Source organism: Panthera uncia, chromosome D1 (genome assembly GCF_023721935.1).
Source record: "Panthera uncia isolate 11264 chromosome D1, Puncia_PCG_1.0, whole genome shotgun sequence".
Lineage (NCBI taxonomy): Eukaryota > Metazoa > Chordata > Mammalia > Carnivora > Felidae > Panthera > Panthera uncia.
Genome location: NC_064808.1, coordinates 90526878 through 90543978, shown reverse-complemented (window position 1 = coordinate 90543978; position 17101 = coordinate 90526878). Strand labels below are relative to the sequence as shown.

The window sequence follows — 17101 nt, the reverse complement described above, 5'->3', positions numbered from 1 at the left end:
TATCCTTGCCAACACTTGCTCTTTATTATTATTATTTTTTAGTTTTAGCTATTCTGACAGATGTGAGGTGATATCTCATTGTGATTTTGATTTGCATTTCCCTGATGATGAGTGATGGTGAGCATCTTTTCATCTGTCTGTCGGCCATCTGTATTTCTTCTTTGGAGAAATGTCTGTTCATGTCTTCTGACCATTTTTAACTGGGTTATTTGGTTTTTGAGTGTTTTCCCAACACCATTTGTTGAAGACTATCTTTTTCTCATTGCATATTCTTGCCTTTTTTGTCAAAGATTAATTGACCATACCATCATTGGTTTGTTTCTGAGTTTTAGATCCTCTTCAATTGATCTACATGTCTATTTTTGTACCAGTACCATCCTGTTTTGATTACTATAACTTTGTAGTATAATTTGAAATCTGGAATTGTGACCCCTCCAGATTTGTTTTTCTTTTTCAAGATTGTCTTAGCTGTTTGGGGTCTTTCTTTTGCGGTTCCATGCAAATTTTAAGATTATTTGCCCTAGTCCTGTGAAAAATGCTGTTGGTATTTTGATATGATTGCATTAAATGTGTAGATTTTTTTTGGTAGAATGGACATTTTAAGAATATTTTTCTTCTAATCCATGAGTATGGAATATCTTTCTATTTATTTGTGTTATCTTCAATTTCTTTCATTGATGTTTTATAGTTCTCAGAGTATAGGCCCTTCACCTCCTTTGTTAAGTTGATTCCTAGATACTTTATTATTTTTGATAATTGTAAATGGTATTGCTTTCTTAATTTCCCTTTCTGTTGCTTCACTAGTAGTGTATAGAAATGCAACAGATTTCTGTACATTGGTTCTGTATCCTGCAACCTTACTGAATTCATTTATCAGTTCTAGTAGTTTTTCAGTGGAGTCTTTTGGGTTTTCTACATAGAGTATCATGTTATCTGCAAATAGTGAAAGTTTTGCTTCATCCTTACCAATTTGGATGCCTTTATATTCCTTTTTCTTGTCTGATTACCATTGCTAGGACTTCCAGTACTATGTTGAATAAAAGTGGTACGAATGGGCATCTTTATCTTGTTCCCAATCTTATCTTGTTCTTCATCTTAGGGTGAAAGCTCTTAAGTTTTTCATCATTGAGTATGATTTTAGCTGTGTTGTGTCTAGGTGTGAGCCCAATGCGGGGCTTGAACCCATGAACCATGAGATCATGACCTAAGCCAAAATCAAGAGTCAGACACGTCTCTACCTAACTTTTCATTGCAGTTATTGCAATTTTCACCTTCAGAATTTCTTTTTTGACTTATTTTTAGATTTTCTATTTCTTTACTGATATTTCCATTATGTTTATAAATTGTTTAATTGACTCTCTACACATCTTCCTATAGATATTTCAGCCTCTTTAAACAGTTATTTTAAAGTCTTTGTCTAGTAGATCTGCCATGAAATCTTTTTCAGAGACAGTTTCTACTGATTTATTTTTTCCTTTGAAGGGTCCATACTTTCTGTTTCATTGTATATCTTGTGATTTCTTGTTGAAAACTGAACATATTAATCTAATAATATGGTAACTCTAGAAATCAAATCTTCTCCCTTCACCAGGGTTTACTTGTTTGTTTGTTTGTTTGTTTGCTTGTTTTAATTGCTGTAGAGTATATCTGTCCCAAGGATCAGCCTGAGGTGTTAAGGGCTTTTCAGGATTTTCAGACCTTGCACTTCTCCCTGTACATGTGCAGTGACTTTCTAATTTCTCTTGCGTATACAATTGCTTTTGAAAGTCCTAGGTTTTATGGGAATCTACCCCAAAAACCAAGAGCACACTTTACACACTGTATGTTAGCCAATTTGACAATAAATTATATTAAAAAAAAAGAAAGAAAGTTATAGGTTTTTTTTAAAGACCTAGTTTTCAATGCCTGGCGTCCAAAGGGTGAAAAAAGAAAAACAAAAGGGAAAATAAAGCACTGGCCTTTAAATATACTGGAAGTCAATTCAGCAAGAGGAGAAGGGGCTTGTCACAGTGGGGCAGTGCAACAATAAATACTGCTCACTTTTTTATCTGCACTTCAGAAATCTGAAGCAGCAATCATCAATCAGAGCATGATTCCCCATTATTTGGAGCACAGTGTCTTATTTACCTACTCTGGCTCACCTAAGTTATAAGCAAGCTGATTCTGGAGACATGAATGGCTGCCTGCCACAAGGCTGAAAAGTAAAGGATGTCAGCTTCTACTGTACTAAGTGCTGAAATTGATCAAATTTAACTGGAATTTACCATCCAAGCCTTTCCTGGCAATTGTAAGCCTTCTATAGACTCCAGAGTTCCAAGACAAATCAGACAAATTCTGTAAGTGCAACTTTTGTGCAGGTGAGGAGACAGATTCCCGACATACTACTGTAATGTGCCATTTCCCCAGATTCCTCTTTTCTTTTTCTCAGCACTCCCTTTCCATGTACAGCTCTCCTGAACTCATCACTGACATTTGTTCAGCACATCCACTCCCACTGTTCTCTACCTGCTCATACATTCAAATGCATTCATAAGAGCTATGTCCTGTATTTACAAAGAAACATTTTGTTGACCTATTGCTTTTGCCATTTGAAAATATTTCATTGAGGGGTGCCTGGGTGGCATCCGACTTCGGCTCAGGTCATGATCTCACAGTCTGTGAGTTCAAGCCACGCGTTGGGCTCTGTGCTGACAGCTCAGAGCCTGGAGCCTGCTTCAGATTCTGTGTCTCCCTCTCTTTGACCCTCCCCCATTCATGCTCTGTCTTTCTCTGTCTCAAAAATAAACATTAAAAAATATTTCATTGGAATCACTTTAATGTTGTATGCTATAGATATATCAAAACTCATCCACCCACTCCATACTGATGGAAATTCACTATCTTCCAGTTTTTTACAATAAAATCAATGTTATCACTATTATGCAAAAATCTTTATACGACAGTAACTGTATTTCAATGAGATAAGTTCCCAGAATATTGTCTTTCATTTTAATATGTATGTTTATATATTGGATTTCTCAAAGACTATTGCAATTCATATTCCCACGGGTAATTTATGAAACTATATTTATTCTCCTAGCACTTCTAAATTGTATTCCACTAAATATTAATGGGGTTGAACATTCATTCATGAATTTGTAAACCTTTCCAATTTGCTTTCCTGTGATTTGCCTACTTATGTCTTTTCTTCATTTTCTCTATGCCTAAATATTTCCATATCTATATTCCCAAATTCTTTTCATCACGGAGCTATTAAAAACAATGCCTAAAGAAGTTCTTTAAAAATAAAAAGACTATATGAAGAAACTAGAAAAGGTTAAGAAAATGAAATCATATAATATGGAATGAGAACTATACCCTCATTACCATTACCCTAAATATAATGACAAATAACTTTCTACGAATCTATACAATGGGTTTGTACATTGATCTTCCTCTTCCCTCAGACACTAGTGAAAATTCTTCAAGTGTGGTAAAGAGATTGTCTCTGCCCTGGACTGGTCTGGATTACTTTGTAAGTGTTATTTGGCCTCTGTTGGTTTCTTCTGTGTGAACCAATCTGTATTGTCAATGAAATGTGAAAGACACTTTCTGGATATTTTGTCCTTTGAGTACTTGGCTGTTATTTGTGTTCTGAAACATTTTAGTTAACTAAAACCACTGTTCGTGTTTTCACGGCTTTAAAAGAATGGTAAATTTTACATGATTTAAAAAAAAGCTGATAGATTTAGAATCAAAACATCTAGGTCCTCGACTCAGCTTCTACCATTTATAAATTGTGATTCAGAACAAGTCATGAAATCTCTGAGAATCAGTTCCATCATCAATGAGATGGAAACTGGATCCCCTTCCCTACTGACCTCCCAGCACTTCCCTGAGGAGCACATGGACACACAGATGTAACAGCATGGAGAAAACAGTAACACTACTTCCAGAACAATCATAACACCCTGCACATTCTCTATATTAATAAAGTGTGTCTACTCAACTTTATGTCATAGGGAGACTTTAAGCAGCCCACTGGATTCCACCAGCCATCCCCCTCGCTGAAGATAGGAGTCTCTGCCTTAGAATGTAAAACTTCCCCACAGTGAAAGTGATTTTAATGTTCAAATCTACATTTTTTTTTTACCACAGAACCCTGGTGTTTCATTTACTACTTCATCTGGTGCCCAGCTGAATATACACCGAAATACCCCAATGCTAGAGAGAAAAACCAACTGCATCAGACTTCCAGAAAAATACCATGACTGTCCCCAACACAGACACGGATTCACCACAATCAATTTTCACTAATATTTTCTACTATATAAGACTGATTTTAGATTCTATCCATGTGTAGCATGTAACCCTACTGTGTTGTTATATGAAAAAATCTATCTATCTTTCTACCTTATTTACAGTTGTGACATATTGCATATTGCACACATTGCCAGACACTTAGCAGGTATAAACGTGTTTGCTGTTGTTGCTTTTACATAATTAAATGAATAATTGAAGCAATAATCATTTCGTTTTGCAGGATTCAGTAGTATTTCCTACTCAGCCCTGCCTCACTGGAGCCAGAAACAGGAACCACGTACCTGAATGTTCTTGCAAAGATTCAAAGTGGGTCACATGCCATGCAATAGATGTTAGGCAGAAATCTCATAAACTATAAGGTTTGAATACACTGAGTGCATGTGTGTGTGTGTGTGTGTGTGTGTGTGTGTGTGTGTAGGGAGGCATTATAAAGAAAAGTGGGTTCAACAAAGCTGGGGTTCAGGAATTAAAGAGATATAGAACTCAAAACCCCTTTTACTTCTGGTTTTCATCAATTCTTAACCACAGCACACCCTAGTCATGCTCATTCCAAACCTAATCCTGAGTAACAACAGTAGGTCACTTACAGAAAATTTACATGAAACAAATTTAGCATGTAATCTGAAAATTTTCCTTATGATTTAACTAAGAGGACCATTTTTATATGTTATAACTCAGAAACTCCAAACTTGCACACAAATTAGGAAAAAAAAAATCTCCTTCCTAATACACAGGCAGAGGTGAATCCTATGGCTTACTTATTTGACTCTCATCTGTGACAACTTCAATAGAATTATTCTGTCTCTCAAAACTTCTTTTATCACATTTCATGTAACACGCAGAATAAAAAAACTACAAAGGATAATCCTATGCTGTGCATGTAAAACACCTGACTTGTTTCCTCTGACATATTCCTCTCTTTGAAAGAGGTCCAAATAGTTTCATAGTACTTATAAATGCATTAACTAAAAAACTAATTTGCCTCTTAAAACTTTAGCACCTTAAATTTTACAATGTCTTTTTATCTGCTTTTTTATTAATAATTTCCAAAATAATCTGAAAGAATGGGATCTAATTTTAAATAAAGGATTTTCTTTTCCTGAAATTGGAACAGAAGTCATTTGTATTTGAATCTCATCATATGAAAGATCAATGACTTTTAAATCCACTCTTTGGTCCACCTCAAAGAGCAATAAAATACATGAAGAGTGAATGCAGTCTACAATGTCTTCAAAGGATCCCAAATACCACAGCCATAAACTTTTCTTCCAGTATGGAAAACAATTTTATCAACACAGTAAAACAAAAGCAAAATGAAAACTCCACTCACGACCCCCTTTTTTATATAAATAGTGAAAATCAAGCATATTAATATTGGGGTCAGAACATGGGAAATGAGTGGTCATTTAAAACCACAGGTCATGGATTTAGCAATGCCAAATGCCTCAAAAACAATCAAGCCAACAATCTAGCTATGCTAACTTTCAAAATACCTAAATAGTGAGTAGAGATTGGAAAAAGAGTAAAATAGTGAATGTTTTTAAAGTTATCTTAGAAAATGTTTAAGTTGTCACTCCATGCAACATATTAAGGATTTTTGAGTGTTCATCAATTTGCCGTTTTCTCAAAAGAAAAACAATCCAACATTCCACTACAGAAAAGACACTGTCACCATTTCATTTATTCACCAAATAGCGCATTCAGACAAGATTGGGCGCAGTCAGGGTGTTATGGCCATAGACCAAATAGTTCTTTCAAATTGCCATTGTTCTAGCTGCGGTTTGAGATTTCCATACTTCAAAATCCATACGGGAGTAACATATGAAAGCCACCAAAAAGCAGGGATGATTTTATTGTTCCCAGGTCTACCAGTCCTGTGAATTTAACTTTTTAAATATCAAATAACGTAAGATTTTATTCTATCAAGAGAAATCCTGTCATCCACATACTATTTCTAGGGCCTTCCTAAAAGAATAGAGTCACAGAAAACTTTCCCTTCTCATCATTTTACACTCTATTCCTTCTTCCTAACTTGATTACAACTCATTATTTTATCTCTACTTACCCTACCTGGTTCCCTACAAATGTGAGCATAGCTATTGGTCTTCATTCCCAAGACCACTATTAATATGGGTATATTATAAGTTTTAATGAAAACTTCATGGAAAGTGAAGGATAATTACAGTATTCTATGGAACAGGTTATAAATTCAGAATGAAATATGGTTTCTAAAATTTTATTGTCCATTCCCTACTGAGGGACCTCTGATTTATTGGCCATATATCTCTTTGGGCCATAGAATAATGGCATGTTCCTGGAAAATCTTTCTTCCTGTGTCTTGTTTGAATTAGAAGACTCTGAAAACATTTCACATTTTTCTTTTCTTGCAAAAATGTCAGCATTCAAAATAGAAAAGTTTTCTCATATTTCATGTTTACTAAAATAAAAATAAAGTGAATTAGAAAGTATACTAGAAAAAGTAGTTGACTTGAAATCAAGTAGCTAATAGTCTATTCTAGACTTCTCTATGAAGAAGCTGTGTGACTTTAATTAATCATTAACCCCAATAAATATTAACAATCTATTATGTGTGACTTTGAGTGGTAAAAATGAAATCTCTGCTAAAAGAAGTTTAATGTGTAGGGTTTGCAGCTGCAAAGTGGAGTAAAATTGATAGTTCTTATGGAATCTTTTATAATTGTGAAACATTGGCATTTGAAGGAGTCATAATCCTGCCCACAGTACAATGGAAAGAAAGGAATAGAGACAGATTGCCTAGTTCATGGTTCCAACTGCACATTACAAGTGTCAGTTAAGAAACCCCCCAGTGCACAAGGTAACACTTGTGTTATTTTATTGATTATTTGTTAAATCATTCATCTTTTTCCAGGAAAAAAGTCCATTAATGACATTTTAAAAAACAGATAAATATGTTTTTCTTTTTTTTTTTTTTTTTTTGATGCTCTGATGGTAGTTGCCACATTATTTTATTTGTTGCTTCCAATAGACCTGTGAAAAAGATACTATTATTCTCCTTTTCTACATCAAGTCTTTTACTTTTGGTGAGCAGCATATTAACCCATGAAGTTTTAAAACATGCATATATATCCTGTTTTCCATTTCATAAGCTCTGGATTTGAGACTCAGTATCTCCATCTTTTTTTAAGTTCAACAAGTGATTCTAAAGTATAATTAGGCTTAAAATATCCTTCCATATATAAACAAGAGAAGCTATTAGAGGTTAAATAATCTAATCTTAGAATATGTTTCTTAATGTTATTCTTAAATAGGAAAAATGAGGAAAAGGAGCAAAAGTTGTAAAAATGGTAATCAAAGGAATCAGATCAAACCCCCAAAAAAAACAGAAACAGATTGAGAGAAGACTCATATTTCCTTCACCACAGTGAGAAACAGGATAGGAAGACTTCCACTAAAAATACTATAAATAAACACACGCAATATCCCTACCCTATTGACCACTTGCACAGACACTGTTTCTGATCAAAACACTCTCTTACCGAGGGTTCTTCTCAGAGCAATTTTAACATCTTTGTTCCTCAAACTATAGATTAAGGGGTTCATCATGGGAACCACATTGGTATAAAAGACAGAAGAGATTTTCCCCTCATCCATAGATCCAGCAGAAGATGGTTTAAGATACATAATTGCACCTGACCCAAAGAACAAGGAAACAGCAATTATGTGGGAACTGCAGGTGCTGAACGCTTTGGACCTGCCCTCAGTGGAACTGATGCGGAGGATGCTGGAGAGGATGCAACCATAAGACACAAAGATAGTGACACTGGGCACAATGATGTTGATGCCCACCACGATGAAAACCACCAGCTCATTCACGTAGGTGCTTGTGCAGGAGAGCTGGAGCACGGGGAGGATGTCACACAAATAATGGTTGATGGTGTTTGCATCACAGAAGGTCAGTCTCAGCATGCATCCTGTGTGGGCCATAGCACCCGAAAATGCCATCAAATATGAACCAAGCATAAGGCTGGAACACACTTTAGGGGACATGACAACATTATACAAAAGTGGGTTACAGATGGCCACATAGCGATCATAGGCCATTGATGTCAGCGCATAACATTCAGAAATTACAAAAAAACAGAAAAAGTAAAGCTGGGTCATGCATCCCATATAAGAGATAATATTTTTCTTTGATAGGAAATTCATCAACATTTTTGGTGTAAATACTGAAGAATAGCAGAGGTCTATGAAGGACAAATTGAAAAGGAAAAAGTACATGGGGGTGTGTAGATATGAATTCAGCCCAATTAAAATGATCAAGCCCATATTTCCCAACACAGTGACCACATACATGACTAGAAATAGGCAGAACAGGGGAAGCTGGAGTTCTGATAGGTCTGTTAATCCCACCAGAATGAATTCAGTCACAGAAGAGGCATTTCCAGGAGTCATTCTTTTCTAAGGGGATCTGTGGACACACAAGAAAACTCAGAAAAACTCAGCTCTTCCTGCAATATCTCATCCCACAAGAGAGTGTGTACACTGGGAATGTCTAAGACTAGCCCAACCCGGACCCATTGAATCTGCCTTTTCCATCAACATGAGACTAAGTGACAGGGACTTTCCCTTACTAGAGTCTTAATAAGCTAAATGTAGCAAAGTGCATCACAAACTTTGCCTTAAGAGGGAAAGCCAGTGCTGCCACATGCCAACGTGACTGCTGGAAAACCAAGGTGAGTAAGAAGAAGCATGGCCCACGACAGAATCATCCTTCTCCCATCTCACTATTTCTTCATTCACTTGAACCTTCTCATCACCAGTAAAGTTGGAGGCAGAGACCCTAACAAGCTGAAGCTGGCCTCTAACGGGCCAGATTAGACTTAGTGGATTGGGAACCATGAATATTGTTCCTAATCCAACACTAAGGGACCAGAGTCTAGGTGAGGTTGAGTTACTGTCCCATGTCACAGAGAAAACGTCATAAATCTAGAACATTGAGTGTTCCACCCATGGAGAGGGAACTGACTGAGATACTACATCCCCTGAACCCTCTGATCTCTAACATTCTTTTATCCCCTGAAACATATTCTCCTGTCAGTTTTACTTGAGTCTTAGGACTACACAAAATTGGGGGGGGGGGGGGAAGTGGCTTACCTTACATTTTTGGACTTCCATGTCAAATCAATAAGGACATTGATATAAACAGAATTCAGAAACTCACCCTCCTTAGGCCAGAAAACCTCAGTGCTTCCTTATCTTTGGTATTTACCCCTGTAGTCTTGGAAAGGAAATTTCAGGCTCTTGAGGCCTTGATTTCTTTAATTCTAAAAGGATTTAGCCCATACTTAATTTCAGATATGCCCTTCAAATATTTCTGGACTATATATCATAATTTCTGATTATAACTTTCAGTCCTCTCAAGCAGCAGAGACCAAAGTCTTTATTATCATCACGTTTGCTACTTAAGACACAGAAGACTGAATGTGAGTTTAATGATAAAGTGCACTTGATTATAAACAGGGTAGATGTTTGCTCAGTCTCCATCCCAAGGAATAGAGTCTATGTACAAAAGAGAAATAAAGGGATTGATTGTGTTTACACTCGGGACCACAATCTCTCTTTAGTTCTTTAGGGACTCAATAGCTAATCAAGTTTACATTTCACTCTAAGGATTGTACATTCCCCAAGGCAGAGGCAAAACTAAACTCCCATCTTTCTATCATCTTCATCTCTTAATGAAAATCTATTGCAGAAGTTCTTTCTCCCTTTCTTCCCATATCCTAAATGAAAACTTTCCATAGAGTTTGCCTACAGCCTTATTTCTTTTTCTTAAATATTTCAAATATTGCAGTAATTCAATTCAGTTGTTATCTCTCCTGGGTCACCTCCAAAAAGAAAGGTTAATACCTTTCTCACTTTTAAAGGTGTTTTTTTAATTTTTTAAATTCCAGTATAATTAAGGTACAATTTTATTAGTTTCAGGTATACTGATTCAACAACTCTATATCTTATTCAGTGTTCATCACAATAAGTGTACTTTTTAATGTTTATTTATTTATTATGTGTGTGTGTGTGAGAGAGAGAGAGGGAGAGAGAGGGAGGGAGGGAGAGGGAGGGAGGGAGAGAGAGAGAGAGACAAGGGGAAATGAAGAGAGAGGGAGAGAGAGAATCCCAAGCAGGATTGGTGCTGTCAGTGAATAGGCCTATGCAGGGCTTGAACCCATGAACTGCAAGATCATGACCTGAGCCAAAACCAAGAGTCAGACACTTAACCGACTGAGGCATCCAGGCACCCATGATAAATGTACTCTTAATCCCCTTAATTTATTTCACTCTTACTCCCACCCACCTCTCCCCGGTAAGATTATCAATTTGTTCTCTATAGTTAGGAGTCTGTTTTTTTGGTCTCTTTTTTTCTTCATTGTTTTATTTCTTAAATTCCACATATGAGTGAAATCTTCTGGTATTCATCTTTCTCTGACTGACATTTAACTTAGCATTATACAATCTATATCCATCAATGTTGTTGTAAATAGCAAGATTTCATTCCTTTTTTATGACTGAGTAAAATTCTATTGTATATACATATCGCCTCTTCTTTCATCTATCAATAAACACTTGGATTGCTTTCATATTTTACCTATTATAAATAATAGGGGTTCATAGAGCTTTTCAAATTAGTGTTTTTGTATTCTTTGGGTAAATACGCCATAGTGGAATTACTGGATCATATAGTAATTCTATTTTTAACTTTTTGAGGAACCTCCATACTGTTTTCCACAGTGGCTGCACCAGTTTGCATTCCCACCAACAATGCATGAGAGTCACCCTTTCTCCACATCCTCACCAACACCTGTTGTTTCTTGTGCTGTTCATTTTAGCCGTTCTGATAGGTATGAATGATATTTCATTGTGATTTTGATTTGCATTTCCCTGGTGATGAGTGATGTTGAGCATCCATTCATTTGTTCATTGACCATCTGTATGTCTTCTTTGGAGAAATGTCTATTCATGTCTTCTCCCATTTTTTAATTGGGTTACTTGTTTTTTTGTGTTGAATTGTGTAAGTCCTTTATATTTTGGATACTTACCCCTTATTGGATATATCATTTGTAAATGTCTTCTTGCATTCAATAGGTTGGGCTTTTTATTTTGTTGATTGTTTCCTTTGCTGTGCAGAATCTTTTTATTTTTATGTAGTCCCAATAGTTTATGTTTACTTTTGTTTCCCTTACCTCAGGAGACATATCTAGAAAGATGCTGTTACAGCCAATGTTAGAGAAATTATTGTCTGTACTCTCTTCTAGTATTTTTATGGTTTCAGGCTTCACATTTAGGTCTTTAATCTATTTTGAGTGTATTTTTGTATATGGTGTAAGTGTTGTTTTTTTTTTTTTTTTGCTATAACTGTCCAATTTTCCCAACCCCATTTGTTAAAAAGACTGTTTTTCCATTGCATATTATTGCATCCTTTATCATAGATTAATTGATCATATAATCATGGATCTATTTCTGGGATCTCTATTCTACTCTATTGATCTATGTTTCTATTCTTGTGCCAATACCATACTATTTTGATTACTATAGATATGTAGTATATTTGATTACTACAGTAGTATTTGATTTGTAGTATTTGATTACTACAGATTTGTAGTTAGCTGTTACTTTATTAAGGGTGTTTATCATGAATTTATGTTGTACTTTGTGAAATGCTTTTTCTCCATATTGAAATGGTAATATGATTTTTATCCTTTCTCTTATTGATATGATGTATCATGATGGTTGATTTGTGAATTCTGAACCACCTTGTATCCCAGGAATAAGTCCCACTTGATCATAGTGAATGATTTTTTTAAATTTATTGTTGGATTCAGTTTGCTAATATCTTGTTGAGGACTTATGCATCTATGCTTATCATAGATATTAACCTATAGTTCTCTTTTTCTGTACTGTCATTATCTGGCTTAGATATCAGTGTTATGCTGAACTTGTAGAATGAATTTGGAAGTGTTTCTTCTTCTATTTCTTGGAGTAGTTTGAGAAGAAAAGGTACTAACTCTTCTTTAAATGTTTAGTAAAATACACCTGTGAAGCCAGATATCTGGTTCTGGACTTTTGTTTTGGGAAGGTTTTTTTTTATTATTATTTATTATTTTTCATTGCTGGTAATTGGTGTCTTCAAATCTTCTATTTCTTCCAGCTTCAGTTTCTAGGAATTTTTTTCCATTTCTTCTACTTTGTCCAATTTGTTGGCATATAATTTTTCATAATACTTTCTTATAATCTTTTGTATTTCTGTGGTGTTGGTCATTATTTCTCTTCTTTCATTTCTGATTTTGTTTGAGTCCTTTCTCTCCTTTTTAAAAAATGATTCTAGCTACCATTTATCATTTTTGTTGATCTTTTCAAAGAATCAAAAATCCCAAAGAGAACCAGTTCCTGCCAGGGAACTTGCTTGCTCTGAGGAAACACCCAACTCTGTACTTCTGTGGAGCCAAACCTCTGGCAGCGGATCTGACTCCCTCCCACTGCCACAGGGCCCCTCCTGAAGTGGATCATCTAAGGAGAAGCGAGCTAAGCCTGCCCCTCCTGCCCCCGTGCACCTTGCCTACCCACCCCAGCACCACAAGCCTGGTAGTGTGCAAGTAGCCCAGACAGGCCACGCCACCCCACAGTGAATCCCGCCCCTAGGAGAGGGGAAGAGAAGGCACACACCAGTCTGACTGTGGCCCCAGCGGTGGGCTGGGGGCAGACATCAGGTCGGACTGCGGCCCCGCCCACCAACTCCAGTTACACAACACAGCACAGGGGAAGTGCCCTACAGTTCCTCGCCACTCCAGGGACTATCCAAAATGACCAAACGGAAGAATTCCCCTCAGAAGAATCTCCAGGAAATAACAACAGCTAATGAACTGATCAAAAAGGATTTAAATAATATAACAGAAAGTGAATTTAGAATAATAGTCATAAAATTAATCGCTGGGCTTGAAAACAGTATGCAGGACAGCAGAGAATCTCTTGCCACAGAGGTCAAGGGACTAAGGAACAGTCACGAGGAGCTGAAAAGCACTTTAAACGAAATGCAAAACAAAATGGAAACGACAACGGCTCAGATTGAAGAGGCAGAGGAGAGAATAGGTGAACTAGAAGATAAAGTTATGGAAAAAGAGGAAGCTGAGAGAAAGAGAGATAAAAATATCCAGGAGTATGAGGGAAAAATTAGAGAACTAAGTGATACACTAAAAAGAAATAATATACGCATAATTGGTATCCCAGAGGAGGAAGAGAGAGGGAAAGGTGCTGAAGGGGTACTTGAAGAAATTATAGCTGAGAACTTCCCTGAACTGGGGAAGGAAAAAGGCATTGAAATCCAAGAGGCACAGAGAACTCCTTTCAGACGTAACTTGAATCGATCTTCTGCACGACATATCATAGTGAAACTGGCAAAATACAAGAATAAAGAGAAAATTCTGAAAGCAGCAAGGGATAAACGTGCCCTCACATATAAAGGGAGACCTATAAGACTCGTGACTGATCTCTCTTTTGAAACTTGGCAGGCCAGAAAGGCTTGGCACGATATCTTCAGTGTGCTAAACAGAAAAAATATGCAGCCGAGAATCCTTTATCCAGCAAGTCAGTTATTTAGAATAGAAGGAGAGATAAAGGTCTTCCCAAACAAACAAAAACTGAAGGAATTTGTCACCACTAAACCAGCCCTACAAGAGATCCTAAGGGGGACCCTGTGAGACAAAGTACCAGAGACATCACTACAAGCATAAAACATACAGACATCACAATGACTCTAAACCCGTATCTTTCTATAATAACACTGAATGTAAATGGATTAAATGCGCCAACCAAAAGACATAGGGTATCAGAATGGATAAAAAACCAAGACCCATCTATTTGCTGTCTACAAGAGACTCATTTTAGATCTGAGGACACCTTTAGATTGAGAGTGAGGGGATAGAGAACTATTTATCATGCTACTGGAAGCCAAAAGAAACCTGGAGTAGACATACTTATATCAGACAAACTAGACTTTAAATTAAAGGCTGTAACAAGAGATGAAGAAGGGCATTATATAAAAATTACAGGGTCTATCCATCAGGAAGAGCTAACAATTATAAATGTCTATGCGCTGAATACCGGAGCCCCCAGATATATAAAACAATTACTCATAAACATGAGCAACCTTATTGATAAGAATGTGGTCATTGCAGGGGACTTTAACACCCCACTTACAGAAATGGATAGATCATCTAGACACACGGTCAATAAAGAAACAAGGGCCCTGAATGACACATTGGATCAGATGGACTTGACAGATATATTTAGAACTCTGCATCCCAAAGCAACAGAATATACTTTCTTCTCGAGTGCACATGGAACATTCTCCAAGATAGATCATATACTGGGTCACAAAACAGCCCTTCATAAGTTTACAAGAATTGAAATTATACCATGCATACTTTCAGACCACAATGCTATGAAGCTTGAAATCAACCACAGGAAAAAGTCTGGAAAACCTCCAAAAGCATGGAGGTTAAAGAACACCCTACTAATGAATGAGTGGGTCAACCAGGCAATTAGAGAAGAAATTAAAAAATATATGGAAACAGGGGCGCCTGGGTGGCGCAGTCGGTTAAGCGTCCGACTTCAGCCAGGTCACGATCTCGCGGTCCGTGAGTTCGAGCCCCGCGTCGGGCTCTGGGCTGATGGCTCGGAGCCTGGAGCCTGTTTCCGATTCTGTGTCTCCCTCTCTCTCTGCCCCTCCCCCGTTCATGCTTTGTCTCTCTCTGTCCCAAAAATAAATAAAAAACATTGAAAAAAAAATTAAAAAAAAATATATGGAAACAAACGAAAATGAAAATACAACAATACAAATGCTTTGGGACGCAGCGAAGGCAGTCCTGAGAGGAAAATACATTGCAATCCAGGCCTATCTCAAGAAACAAGAAAAATCCCAAATACAAAATCTAACAGCACATCTAAAGGAAATAGAAGCAGAACAGCAAAGGCAGCCTAAACCCAGCAGAAGAAGAGAAATAATAAAGATCAGAGCAGAAATAAACAATATAGAATCTAAAAAAACGGTAGAGCAGATCAACGAAACCAAGAGTTGGTTTTTTGAAAAAATAAACAAAATAGACAAACCTCTAGCCAGGCTTCTCAAAAAGAAAAGGCAGATGACCCAAATAGATAAAATCATGAATGAAAATGGAATTATTACAACCAATCCCTCAGAGATACAAACAATTATCAGGGAATACTATGAAAAATTATATGCCAACAAATTGGACAACCTGGAAGAAATGGACAAATTCCTAAACACCCACACTCTTCCAAAACTCAATCAGGAGGAAATAGAAAGCTTGAACAGACCCATAACCAGCGAAGAAATTGAATCGGTTATCAAAAATCTCCCAACAAATAAGAGTCCAGGACCAGATGGCTTCCCAGGGGAGTTCTACCAGACGTTTAAAGCAGAGGTAATACCTATCCTTCTCAAGGTATTCCAAGAAATAGAAAGGGAAGGAAAACTTCCAGACTCATTCTATGAAGCCAGTATTACTTTGATTCCTAAACCAGACAGAGACCCAATAAAAAAAGAGAACTACAGGCCAATATCCCTGATGAATATGGATGCAAAAATTCCCAACAAGATACTCTCAAATCGAATTCAACAGCATATAAAAAGAATTATTCACCATGATCAAGTGGGATTCATTCCTGGGATGCAGGGCTGGTTCAACATTCACAAATCAATCAACGTGATACATCACATTAACAAAAAAAAAAAGAGAAGAACCATATGATCCTGTCAATCGATGCAGAAAAGGCCTTTGACAAAATCCAGCACCCTTTCTTAATAAAAACCCTTGAGAAAGTCGGGATAGAAGGAACATACTTAAAGATCATAAAAGCCATTTATGAAAAGCCCACAGCTAACATCATCCTCAACAGGGAAAAACTGAGAGCTTTTTCCCTGAGATCAGGAACACGACAGGGATGCCCACTCTCACCGCTGTTGTTTAACATAGTGCTGGAAGTTCTAGCTTCAGCAATCAGACAACAAAAGGAAATCAAAGGCATCAAAATTGGCAAAGATGAAGTCAAGCTTTCGCTTTTTGCAGATGACATGATATTATACATGGAAAATCCGATAGACTCCACCAAAAGGCTGCTAGAACTGATACATGAATTCAGCAAAGTTGCAGGATACAAAATCAATGTACAGAAATCAGTTGCATTCTTATACACTAACAATGAAGCAACAGAAAGACAAATAAAGAAACTCATCCCATTCACAATTGCACCAAGAAGCATAAAATACCTGGGAATAAATCTAACCAAAGATGTAAAAGATCTGTATGCTTAAAACTATAGAAAGCTTAAGAAGGTAATTGGAGAAGATATAAAGAAATGGAAAGACATACCCTGCTCATGGATTGGAAGAAGAAATATTGTCAAAATGTCAATACTACCCAAAGCTATCTACACATTCAATGCAATCCCAATCAAAATTGCACCAGCATTCTTCTCGAAACTAGAACAAGCAATCCTAAAATTCATATGGAACCACAAAAGGCCCCGAATAGCCAAAGTAATTTTGAAGAAGAAGACCAAAGCAGGAGGCATCACAATCCCAGACTTTAGCCTCTACTACAAAGCTGTCATCATCAAGACAGCACGGTATTGGCATAAAAACAGACACATAGACCAATGGAATAGAATAGAAACCCCAGAACTAGACCCACAAACGTATGGCCAACTCATCTTTGACAAAGCAGGAAAGAACATCCAATGGAAAAAA

General features: G+C 36.8%; 1 protein-coding gene across 1 annotated transcript; it reads right to left on the bottom strand.

Moving 5' to 3' along the window:
* Window positions 1-7803: 7803 nt before the first annotated feature.
* On the bottom strand, window positions 7804-8736 carry LOC125928635 (olfactory receptor 8B3-like). The gene has a single exon (XM_049639369.1). It carries the CDS (start codon window positions 8734-8736, stop codon window positions 7804-7806), a length of 933 nt encoding a protein of 310 aa, XP_049495326.1.
* Between the last annotated feature and the right edge of the window lie 8365 nt (window positions 8737-17101).

Excerpts from the sequence above, each read along its gene's own strand:
- LOC125928635 (XM_049639369.1), bottom strand. The coding sequence starts at position 8,736 with ATGACTCCTGGAAATGCCTCTTCTGTGACTGAATTCATTCTGGTGGGA.